Below are 12,517 nucleotides of genomic sequence, written 5' to 3'. Positions count from 1 at the left end.
TTGTCACATTACCATTGGCAGTAATTGGAGTGGTTCACAAAGCTCATATGTATCCCTTAAGCTGTCTCCCTCAAGCCTGGTTACCACAAGGTAACAAGCAACCTAACAGCAACAACAAACCCAGTGAATGCATAAAGGAACAAATACATGCAGGCCGGATGACAGAGCTGCAGTGAAATGAAGTGTCTGTCCATAGGTCGGGGCACTTTTCAATTGGATTCAGTCACTCATGAAGGTCTCGTGATGCTAAACAATGCATCAGCTGATTGGGCTCCCAATGTTAGGTGGTGGAAACTGTCGCCTCAAGCATGATTCAACCATAGCCAATTACTCTGTGGGAGCAGTTGTTGCAATATCACACACTACACACAGCATCTGTGTATGTACTCAGTACCTTTCTTTCAGCATGTTTGTGTGGTAGCTCGGGACACTGGTAGGAGGCTTTAGGTGCGAAATCACTAAAATTAACAAAGTGTGTGCTGGAAGTGCTGAGTCTGTTACCAGACAGGATAACACTCAAGATGAACAAGTACTACATTAAAGGAAGTGTTTTCCCTCCTATCATTTCCTTCAGTGAGCAAAGTGAGCACTTTCTTTCCCTAAAGTGCTCCCACATGTGGACTTGTGGGTGGGCAACATTTAGTGCAGAGTGGAATGAAACAAAGCAAATACCATGACAGGTCATGATTGCGAGGGGGTGCTGAGGATTTGAAAGATATATAAGTAGACTGTGAAGTAAACTCTGGAGTACTTGCTGTTGATGCTTGGTGGGTGGGTAGGTGTGTAAAATGAACAAAAATATATTGTGCTGGAATGAAGTGCAAAATAAAGTATATGCTAGTTTTGAATTTAATGCAAGCAAAACATTTCATAAAGGGGCTGAACTTATTTTTGGAGGTTATGGTCTCCAGGCTTTGTGGGCTAAAACTGGAGGGACCACCTGATTGGTTTCAGCCCACAGTTCAAATATACATATGGTACGGGGATTGCACATTAGTGCACATGTCATGAGTTAGTTGCACATCTGTGAAGGAAACTTTAGTGCATAAATGTGTTCAGGTTTTGAAGCAACATATGCCTCCATCTTTTTCAGGGCCATAGGAAAGGACTTGCTTATTTGTGCAAGACAATGTCAAACCACCGTTTGCAACTATTAGAAGACTGCTGACATTAAAAAAGGAGGAACAGCTGAAATCTGTTATGAAACAAAAGCACTGTTTTTAAAGAAGAGGTGATGCAACACAGAGGGTTTCATATGCTCTATCATTTTAATGGAATATAGACTTTAAATGATTTGCACATGATCCTGAGTGTTTTTGAAATGAGGGTGCATCAGACTGTGAAAGTATTAACACCTGGGATCATTTGCACTTTTCTGTAATTTGTTTAGCAAATGGAAGCACTTCCATCAGAAAACCTGCGAGTCGTCCCTTATTGAGACTGTTATATTTTAATTTGCAGGTTTACAGGGTAAATACAGCTGCTTTTCGTGATCTCGCTTTCAGCTGCATATGAATGTGAATAACTGGTAATATTTTAGCACACAGTTCTTCCCATGGAGATGTTTTTTTTAAGAAAAGACTGTTTTTAAGAGAAGGTTTTATGCACAACTTGAATGATACATGTGGTTCAGACAAATGAACATCCCAGGGGCGTACACCCAAATGCACACACAGTTGGCTCCAGTGCATGTGGCTGACACCTTCACCCTTTTCTGAACTGGGACTAAACAAACCATTGCGGGCAGGACTGGATTTGTTTTGCATTCCTTCGAGTGTTTTGTGGAGATCGAAAGCTTACAGAGTTATTACTTGAATGATAACTATGGATGACATCCTCCACCATGTTATCATCTCTGTGGTTGCATTGCTGCCATAATCTGGACACTTACATGGTCAGGATTGTCTTTGTGGAAGATGACACTGATTGACCACGATGTCTTCTGAATCACAGTCCAATCTAGGCTAAAGTAATCTCTAATCTGACTCTAATATCATCATCCCATACAGACGTTCCTGGTGTTTCTCAAGGTTTAGGCAATATTTTAGTGTTTTTCTCAGACAATCAAGTCATTCAGTTTATGCCTGGAAAGGAATGTAAATGAAATTTACTTCAGTTTTATTTACATAGCACTGGTTTACAACCCCTGTTACCTGAAGGGGCTTTATACTGAAAGGTAAAGACCATACAATACCTCAACAAACAGATGACCCCCTATGAGAATGCACTTGAAAACAGTGGGATGGTAAAATTCCCTTTTAACAGCAAGAAACCTCTGGTGACTGGATGGGTCGAGGTGAAACTTTCTATTTTATAATTATAGAACAATTTAAGCAATGAGCTACCAGAGCCCCAAGAGTCCTGCTGACATATGTCTTTCATTTACTAGAGCAGCATTAGAAAAACTGAGGCGTACTGTTTCAGTCCTTTTTCATATATTAACATATTTCAGTAAAGACGAGTTTCACTGCTCTGACCCACTAACATCGACAACACTGAATCAAAATTATTGGCTTTATTTTCTGTCAGTGATCTTTTGGCTCATCAATTTATCATTTTCAGTGTCTGTACACAAAAACCTGGAAACTAAAGTTGCATCTGTGCAAATTGTAAAAGCCTGAAAAAATACCCCAATAACAGGTACACACCTGAATGCATCTGTTCCACTCTGTGTGGTTTAGCTGCCTTCATTTATCCGCTGTCACAGCCGACAGTGGAATCAGGCTCGCGGCGTGCAACTTTAACCTCCACGTTTAAAACTAGTTCGGCAAATAAGCCAAGGCTGACTTCATTCACTGCAGCTTGACCTTAAAAAAATAAAAAATAAATAAATACTTCATTGTCTGCTGGGTCAAGTGTGTAGGAAAAACTGTGTGTGTGTTTTCATCTGTGGTGCCTTTCGGACATCTCCCTGTGCTCGCTCTTGATGGAATTCCTTTCAAACTGCTGTCTCCCTTGTCCATTCAACTAAGCATTTGTATTTCTCAAAAATAAGTTGTTTCCACCTTGTACTGGATCGTTTCACTGTGTAATGAGGCTGTCTCCACGGGGCAAGTCAGCAGAGGTGTAGGGACATTGAAGCATTAGGCCCGATTTCCTTTGCTTTTTCGGATTTGAATGACAAACTGGAAATAACGTTGGCCACCAGAGCGCTGTGGTGGAAGGAGACTTTCTGCACCACTGGCAATACGCAAACTTTGGAAACAGTCCTGTCTAACCCTGTGCTTGAAGGCCAGCAGCGCCCAGAGGAAGGGGTGGTCTATGAGCTCAGGAGGATTTTGACCCTGGAAATATCCCTCCCTACAATGTTCATAACAGATGTCTCTCAGTTGAGGAAGAAATGGAGACGTTTGCAAAGATAGCTCGCAAACAAGAATTTGTCACCACTGCGCTGCTCAAGAAGGGAAAACTGTTAATTTTATTTAGACAAATGCATTTGCTGCAGCTCCACAGGGGGCTCATATAATACCATAAAGTACGCTCTGAGCTGTGAGAGGTGATGAGGTGCAGTTTTATGAGGTTAACAGAAAAAAAGCTGCAGGATGTGACAAAGCCAGGTACACGCTGAAAACTTCAGATCTGTGTTTTTACTCCTGCCTGTGGGATGGTGTTGTAAGGCACACAGTTTATTCAAATTCCCCACGGCAAAAACTTTGAAAGTCGACAAAGACTTTTCAAAAAGGGATTGCTGGCACTCAAACACACACACGGGGAGCACAGGAGAATATGTTCCCTCTTGTTCCAGATTTTTGTTTTCTCCAGCATATTTTGTACAACACCTTTTTCGTCTGGTTCCCTGTGGAATGCACCATATTTTGGGGTGATCTTCAAATGTGGATGGCTGCCACACACAAACAAACACACATACACACACACACAATAATCCCAGCGTTACCCTATCAGTGCATCCAACTAATCGGCCTCGCATGTGATGCGTGATAAGGGAATGCAGCCGTTTGATAAAGACGAGCCACGACAGAGCGGCGATCCACCGTCTCAGCACAAGGCCACCGCTGTCATAAATCAACAGCGCCTGTTTACTGGCTGCTGCACAGTTTGACTGATAAAGATTTAAAGGCTCTCAACTGTTTTTTCATTTCACACAAACACGCTTAACAAGCAAAATATCATGTAGCTTTTGCCCAGACCTGTTATTTTCAGTTTGACTTCTTCAAAGTCAAATATTACAAAGGAACAAACAAAACTCAACTTGGTCATCTATTGGCCACATGCTGCAGTAGATAGACACATTTTTAAAGGTTATCTTTCACGTAAAGCTTGTTTATTCCAGGTGTTCCAGTTTGAAGACATTTAAATTATTACCTCTAAAAAGAGGTGGATGTTAACTGAACCCTGACCTTAACCTTAAACCTTTAAAGGTAGCTGATGAGCTGGTGGATGTTAACCCTGTGAGGTCATGAGTGGTGATAACCTCAGCTGTAGCCCTAAAGGCTGGAGAAAGGACAAACAGCCTTTTTTGGGGGGGGAATTGAAATTTTCATCTTGCGTGTTAGTTACACAAACAATTTTCTTTGTTTTTTGCCCAAACTTGGGAGAACAATTTAAAAAGAAGAAACATTACATATGTAGATTGCACAGCATTAGAATGAGTGCCATCCAGTGACAACTGGGAATTTAGGGGGTTAAGAGACCGATAGATTAATAAAGTTCTTATAATGAGGTTGTCTGGGGTGGTGGGAGGATAAAATTAAATTATAGGATAATAATGTGTTAGATTTATGACATACCTACCTACACTGCACCGTGATGGCCACCTCCCTACAAAAGTAACAGCAGGAATACAGCTGAGTTAATAGATTATTGGTTCATTTAGGTTTATAAAGTTTATAAAGATTGCTATTTTTTGCAGTTAGTGTCTGCCTAGCACACATGGATATCACCAAATGCTCCATTTCCTTCCCTGAGATGCTGAGCTAGGCGTTTACTGCAGCTGCCTTCATTTTCTGCTTGGTTGTGGGTCTCTTTGCATTAAATTTTTTCTTAAGTACCTGAAAAGCATGCTCTGTTGGGTTGAGAAAAGATGAATGACTTGGCCACTGATTAATATCCAGATTATTTGCCCTGAAAACAATCTTGCTTTTGCAGAACGCTTTGGCTCATTATCCATTTGGACTGTGAAGGAATTTGCAATTAATTTAGCAACATTTGGCTGAATCTGAGCAGAGTGCACACCTGTACACCGAAAAATTCAGCTTACTACTTCTATCATCATCATAATCAAGAAACACCAGACCCACGCCATAACATTGCCTTCACCATGTTTGACAGATGATGTGGTATTCTTCAAGCTAAGGCCTGTTTCTCTCCGTCTACATACTTTTCTCTTCCAATTATTCTGGTAGAAGAGCCTCTGTTTGTTGTTTTTGAAGTATTAATGAGCTCAGCTGTACATTTCACTGCAACTCTTGGTTTTTAGCTGGAGCACTGAATGACTTTCATGCCTGAGGCTTCCCAGCTAGATGGTTTTCATGTAAGCAAAAGCAAAAATTTGTAATTTCCTGTTCTGCCACAAATTCTTACGCATAAGAGAGACTTTTCATTTGAAGTTTTGCTGCTGTCCATCTGTTGCCAACTCACTGAGCTCGATCTCTGTGACGCTCGGAGAGCCTGAGCACGGGGGCAAAATTATGCACGGGACCCGTCCATCAGCAAGCTCACCTCCACATCATATTCTTGCACCCCCTGTTATCTTCCCTCCCTCTGTCTCACACACAGTCACCGTTGTCTTTTTCTGCAGATGTGGATGAGTGCGTGACTGGTGCCCACAGTTGCAAGCCCAGCCAGCGCTGTGTGAACACAGTGGGTTCATTTGTGTGCGAGCTGCAGGTCACTTGTCCTGCTGGTTACCAGCTGCGGAACAGTCTTTGCGAGGGTGAGTTCATTGATCCTGATGTGTTTCATTAAACCAATTTACCCAGCAGTCATTTCCAGAGCCTCTGAAATAGCTGGTGGAAATTATGTCTTCTTCAATATAATATGCAGGATTTTTTTTTATTTTCAGGATGATTTGGTTTTGTAAAAACAAAAGCAAGGACAGTGATATAAAAGCAAAATCACCTGACCCAGCTGTCTTAACTAATTATAGACCAATCTCAATCTTCTTTTTATGAATGAGTAATTCAAGATCATCTGCAGAGGAATTGGTTTGTTTGAAGAGTTTCACAGTTCAGAATTCATCATAGTGCAGAAACAGCACCAGTGAAGGCTACAAATGCTCTTCTTATGGTCTCTGATCACTTTGTATGTGATAACTATATTTTACTACAGAGATACGACCTCTCTGTATTAAAGGTATTAAAGGTACGGCACTGCAGTCTGTTTAATAGACTCCAATTTGTTCATGTAAATGGGGAGTCTTCCTCTCACGCTAAGGTTAATCACGGAATTCCACAGGGTTCAATGTTGAGAGCAATATTTACATTATACATGCTTCCCTTAGGCAGTATTATTGGAAGGCATACATTTTCAGTGCCATTCAGATGACCTCTAATTTCCTGCTTCTAAATTCAGATAAAACTGAGATTGTTGTACTCAGCCACGCAATCAGGTGCCATCTTAAAGACCTCATAGTATCATATCACACCAATGCAGCACGTTGCTCTCAGACAGCTGGTTTACTTGTGGTTCCTGGGGTATTTTAAAAGTAGAATGGGCAGGGCCTGCAGCTTTCGGACCCCTCTTCTGTAGAATTAGTTCCTAGCTTGCATTTGGGAGTCAGACAAGATTAAGTTTACAGTAAAACTTTCCTTTGGTATAAAGTCTACAATTAGAGCTGGCTCCGATGATCCGGAACCAGCCCTTAGTTCTGCTGCAATAGGCCCAGGCTGCTGAGGGCTTGATGCATCTCATTTCTTTTCACTTAGCAGCTACACATCAAGAATACAGCAAGTGCTGTAGCCATTTACAGCACGAACAACAAAAAGCAAGGGAGTTTTACTAAAGAAAATACTTTGTTTAAACTAGCATTGGTGAGCCATATTTCTTATAGTTTAATGTAGTTATTGTGAAGCTGTAGAAATTTCAGCATCAATGTCATATATTTAATAAAGGCTTGTGTACAGAGGCTGACAAAAACTGGGAGTCAGCTTCATTTAAACATTAAATTATGAGACACTAAAAATAAAAATTACACAAAGAGAAAGTTACAGGAATCTAATTACAGATGTGAAGAAAATAATTTAAAATCTTTTGACATTTTGAATATTAACGATACTCCATTTAAACATTTCATCGAACACATATTGATGTGTGTCAAGGTATAGCTGCTGTCTTCTTATTGTGAGATTTCCTCTGGTGTAATTCCACATCTTGGCACTTACCTTTGGCTGGGGTTCGTGTTTGTGTTGGAGTGTGGGACTCACTGTTGCCACTTTTTCAGAAATTTTAAGAGGGTCCAGAAACAAGAAGCAAGCCCAGCATGCTGGCTCAAACTGAGGCAGCATATTATTGATTCACACACAAGCCATTCTGGTCCTATTGTTTGTCACCTCCTCCTCTCTACTGATCTTTTTAGCGGCATTACTGAAAACACATATTATTGGAAATCCTTTAGGGGTCATAAATCCATGAATACAAGACTGCAGTGTACTGTAGTGCATCATTATTAATGCAATAGGTGCTGCTGTTGTTGTACTGTCCTAGATCCTTGTTTCCTCACTTATTTAGATCAAATTAACACTAGTGATGAGGAAATATGCAAAAATCATTTTCACTGCAACATTCCTGCCATACTTTGTAAACTGCATCTTAAAGGAGACTAAATACATTCACTGAGTATTAGTCACATTGGTATGCAGCATATACTCACAGACAGTGTGCAAGCCTGCATCAACCAAAATAATTACAAGATATACACAAGACTGACGGTAGCATTATGTTGTATTTTATGTATTCTGTGTTGTGTATGTTGGACAACAGCCTGTCTAAACCGAATAATACCAAACCCCTAATTTGGCTGTTGTTTTTATTGTCCTTCATTAGCTCGTATAGCGTTAGCTTGCTAGCTCTAGATTAACAATGCTCTGGGGTTTTGGTGATAGTTATTTCATTAGCTAATGCAATAATGTGAAAATGGCCAGATTATTTATTAGACTGTTTGGGTATCATACGATCCATGTCTTGCAAATGGTCTATGTCAGCATAATAGCGAGCGCTAACATAAGCCAGAATAAATACAGTCCTGGGTGGATTTAATCCCAACCGAACTGCCCCTCTGTGACTCAAGTGCTTGCATACCTTTAAAACTTTTGACCTTACCTACGTGTCAACTTAAAGGGTTGTTCTGGTATGTTAATAGGTAAATATTTCATATCAAGGATTTGTTCAAACAACATGACAACATCTTTGACTACTTTTAATACAAAAACAATTACCCAAAGTCACCTAATTTAGGCTCACTCAGCAAATCGTCATAAAGACAGGAAGTTCATGTTTCCTTGGTCCAAACAGTAAAGTGTGGGTTTAAGCAGATACCAAGGTTCAATATGTTACAAGATAATCAACCAAAGAGCAGGATTGGTGGTGCTGCACTTTGAAGCTCATGTGACTCGTATCACAGAGGACTAATCAGTACAAGCATAACATGAAGGTAGTATCTAGTCAACCATCCAGCAGGCAAAAAAAGTAATTAGTTATATGAAAGCAGTGACAGAATGTTGGAAGAGTATCCCTCTGATATTAACAACAGAGAAAAGTCAAATTAAGACCTGCTCAGAGGACCCAGGATAAAATGAACTACTTGCGACATGAAAAAAAGGAAAAAACTCTCATATTGATCATGAGATTCAATAACTGTCATTTAAGTTCTGTTCAACTTCTGTTAATTGCACAGTCGAATCAAGCGATGTTTTCATTGAATTCTTCCCTCCAGTTAAACACTGACAGAGTCAAAGTGTGTAAATGTTCTGTGCTTGAGTCACAGTGCCCCCTGCTGTACTACTAACAGCCGGAGAGCTCGAGCTAAATTTACAGAGCCTCTTGTAACAGAATAATGCATTGAGAGATTGCTTTGTGCAGATAAACTAATGCAAATCTATTCTTTCTTTACAGACATTGATGAGTGCACGATGAGAACTCATAACTGTGGCATGGGCCTTGTGTGTGAGAATACAGTGGGCTCTTTCCTGTGTAATCCCAAACAGAAGTGCATCAGTGGCTTCACACAGGACTCTCATGGCAACTGTATTGGTAAGAGACTGCCCATACTCTCCAGGCTGGGTAGCATTACATCCTAACTCAGTACCAGTAAACAGCTGATAGAGTTGGTCCTATTCTTTGTAAGGACAAATCTTAAGCAAAATGAGCCTCTTTAGCAGAGCCATCCATCAAACTTACTCTGCATTGTGCCTGTGTCTGTGTGTTTTTCCATGCTGCAGTACTACTCGGACTCTTGATATTTAACTGTCTTTTAACCAGGCTTTAACTATCTTGATATTTCTCAAGAGTTTCAAACTACAAGATTTTAAATCAAGTGTCTTTTCTTCATTTTTGCATTACAGTTATTGTGTTATGTAAAGCTTTCTGAGTGTTCCAAATAGGTGAAAGGGGGGTTAAAAGGTTAACCAAAGTAAGAACATACACCTAACCTCCGATGGCGTTGCTGGTGACTGATATCAAGAGATTGCTAACATGGGTCTTTTGGGGCAGTGATTATGCACAACAATACGTTTGATCAGTCTATGTATAGTAAAGTCATCTTTCTGACACAGTTTACACACATGATAAGACACAGTGGTCCATGAGTGGTAAAAGCTCTTACCTCTGCCGAGCACTTTATGCAATTAGCTCACTTCTGTATCTGTTTGGTAGGAAGGCTACCCAAAAACTTATGGATTTGCATTTACTTCTTAATTCTTGATTCTTGTGAGAGTAATGTAACAGAAGTGACATATTCTGGAGTTAGCATTAGGGTTGGTGAAAGCGCTGATGATGACTTAGCCCTCAGAGCATTAAGCTGAGCTCACCACTGGATTCAGGAATTTTTTTAAAGGATTCTTTATCATAGCAAGATGTCACGCTGTACCTGTGAAAAAGTATTTGACAAGACTTCAGATTTTCTCTTGTTCCTGAGCTCACTTCAACACAAATCACTGTACTAACACAAAGATTAAACAGAATGTAATCCAATTTTCTTTGGATTACTTGCACTTTTCTCAGTACCGTGCAGGGCAGCATCACTGCAAAATGAGCGAAACATAATATTCACCTCTGGGTGCTCCTGATGTCATAAAACTGCCCCGTGTACCTCGGCTGATCTACAGCCAAAGCAGAGCAAGTAATCATCAGTGGTAATGTCTCCCTGCAGATGACTGCACATACATCACAGATCTGTCTGAGGGTGGGAGGATTTTCTCTGTATGTATTATTGTAGGGTCTACCTTACAATACAAAGCACCTTGAGAAGACTGTTGGTGTGATTTGATGCTGTATAAATAAAATTGAATTGAAGTAATCTTAAGCCTATCAGGATTGAGCCTCCGCGCAGTCACAGCTTCATTCTTGATCTTTTTGACTCTGCAGATATAAATGAGTGCAGCAGCCTGACTGAGCCCTGCAGTTCAGGCTTTAACTGTATCAATACCGTTGGCTCCTACACGTGCCAGAAGAAGATTGTGATGTGTAGCCATGGTTACCACGCCAGCCCTGATGGAGCCAAGTGTGTTGGTGAGGTTTAGCACAACATGCACCACTCACACAGGACGATGGTGTTGTGGAAAGGTGTGAATGAAAGCACTGATGGCCCTGTTGTTGACCAAGACACAGGTTCAATCGATTAGATACAACCAGGAAAAATGCAAGAGTGAATATTATTTATAATCACTTCTATTCTTTCAGTTAAAGGTCATCGTACAGTTGTGGCACAAGAGTTTTTCTAAAAGACCATGCATCGATGCTCTCACTCAGTTGCTGCTTTGGTACTCAAAACTGCTCAAAAAGACAGACTTAAAATGAGAACAACTAAATCTTGTTCAGCTTACATGCAGTTCTTAAATGGTGTCAAATTATGCTTCATTTAATTGTATTCTTATAAATGACAATGCAAGTACTGAGTGATTGTTTGATCAAGATGTCGATGAGCAAGAGGAAATGTCGCCGCCAAGAGTCACAAAGGGAGTGCTGTATCAGAAACCTCCTTGTGACTTTACTTTGGTCGCAAGCAGATTGCAGTCGTTGCCTGTGCTGTATGTTGATGACGCCGACTTGTCTGCAAACATGTGCCATTTACTCTACCATAGTAGTGATTCTGTATTGGATAGATCCAGTTTTAGCTCCCATCCCACTGGCCTGCCGTTGTCCCTGCTATTTAAAATCTTGCTTCCTACTCATTCATTTTTCTATCTTCACACCACTCCCCCATATTTTTAAAAGTATTACACACAAATAAGGTAATTGACTAATTAAGCTTTATTGTGCCCATTGTCTGAAATACTCACTGGTTCCCTAAACTAACCCTAAGTGGTCTGTAATTGTTGTTTTTAATAAATTGTTCTCCCAAGAAAATATTTATTCTGATACACACCAACAATTATTTTCCAAAATAATTTAAAAATAAAAATCATTTTAAAAACATAAATAACAAAATAATAATACCCAGAGAGTGAGAACATTGATGCCTGGTCTTTTTGGACTGTAACAAGCCTTAGCTGTGTTTAAGTTATACCCTCTCGGGTGCTCAGTGGGTCACTGTTGAAGTGCTTCATCTTTCTTTCTGCCTGCGTAGACACTGACGAGTGTCAGATGGGGACGCACCGCTGTGGAGTGGGCCAGATCTGTCACAACCTCCCCGGCAGCTACCGCTGCGACTGCCAGACAGGCTACCAGTATAACGCCTTACGCAAAGTCTGCACTGGTACGTATCACTGTGTGACGTCTGCAAGTGAAGATGTTCAGACTGAAGGTTCACTTTATCGAGCACTTTTGAAACCAGAGAAGCTATGGGTGCAAACGTCGGCTCACTGAATCAGAGCTTTTCTGATTTGTAAAAAATGCTTATTATTTGTGGATTTCAATTCTTGGACGAAACATAAAGCATATTTATTCCTGATATTCTCATAATTCTCATAATTATTAATTGTCAGCAGATTAGACATGCAACCGTCCAGTCTCCAGGCAGATGTCAGCAAGCAGGCTTAAATGTTCTAAAGAGTACGAAAGCAGAACTCAGCTGACATTTTACACACTGTAATTTTACGAGAGCTGTGTGTAAGCAAATCTCAATGAACTGAAGCAACGTTATAAAAAAGAATATGAGAGACTAATAAAGTGATGTAGACAATGATTACTTGAAGTTATTGTTGTTAAAGATGGTTCTACAAGGTACTGAATCACGGCATGTACTTAGTTTTTTACTCACTGTTTCTGCATTTTGCTCCATTTCTTGTTAAATAAATAATGACACGGTAAAATGAACGGGATTTTGAACTACATAACTGAAATTGAATTGATCTGAATTAACTGAACAAATTGTGAAGAATTAGCCAATAATATTTAATATTGA

At 40.2% G+C, this 12,517-nt stretch overlaps 1 protein-coding gene across 3 annotated transcripts in view; it reads left to right on the top strand.

Annotated features, from left to right (window-relative positions):
- The window catches only part of fbln2 (fibulin 2), an 83,697-nt gene that overhangs the window by 64,278 nt on the left and 6,902 nt on the right, over window positions 1–12,517 (top strand). For all 3 annotated transcript variants that reach the window (XM_085405541.1, XM_085405539.1, XM_085405540.1), the window contains exons 9-12: window positions 5,759–5,893; window positions 9,070–9,207; window positions 10,540–10,683; window positions 11,741–11,869. In XM_085405541.1, the coding sequence (XP_085261667.1) occupies window positions 5,759–5,893; window positions 9,070–9,207; window positions 10,540–10,683; window positions 11,741–11,869 (546 nt within the window). The remainder of the gene's footprint in view (window positions 1–5,758; window positions 5,894–9,069; window positions 9,208–10,539; window positions 10,684–11,740; window positions 11,870–12,517) is intronic.

Source organism: Rhamphochromis longiceps, linkage group LG5 (genome assembly GCF_057381845.1).
Source record: "Rhamphochromis longiceps isolate RC_006_pf linkage group LG5, R_longiceps_female_GT1.1, whole genome shotgun sequence".
NCBI lineage: Eukaryota > Metazoa > Chordata > Actinopteri > Cichliformes > Cichlidae > Rhamphochromis > Rhamphochromis longiceps.
The sequence above is the reverse complement of the archived record's forward strand: the minus strand, read 5'-3'. Positions and strand labels throughout refer to the sequence as shown.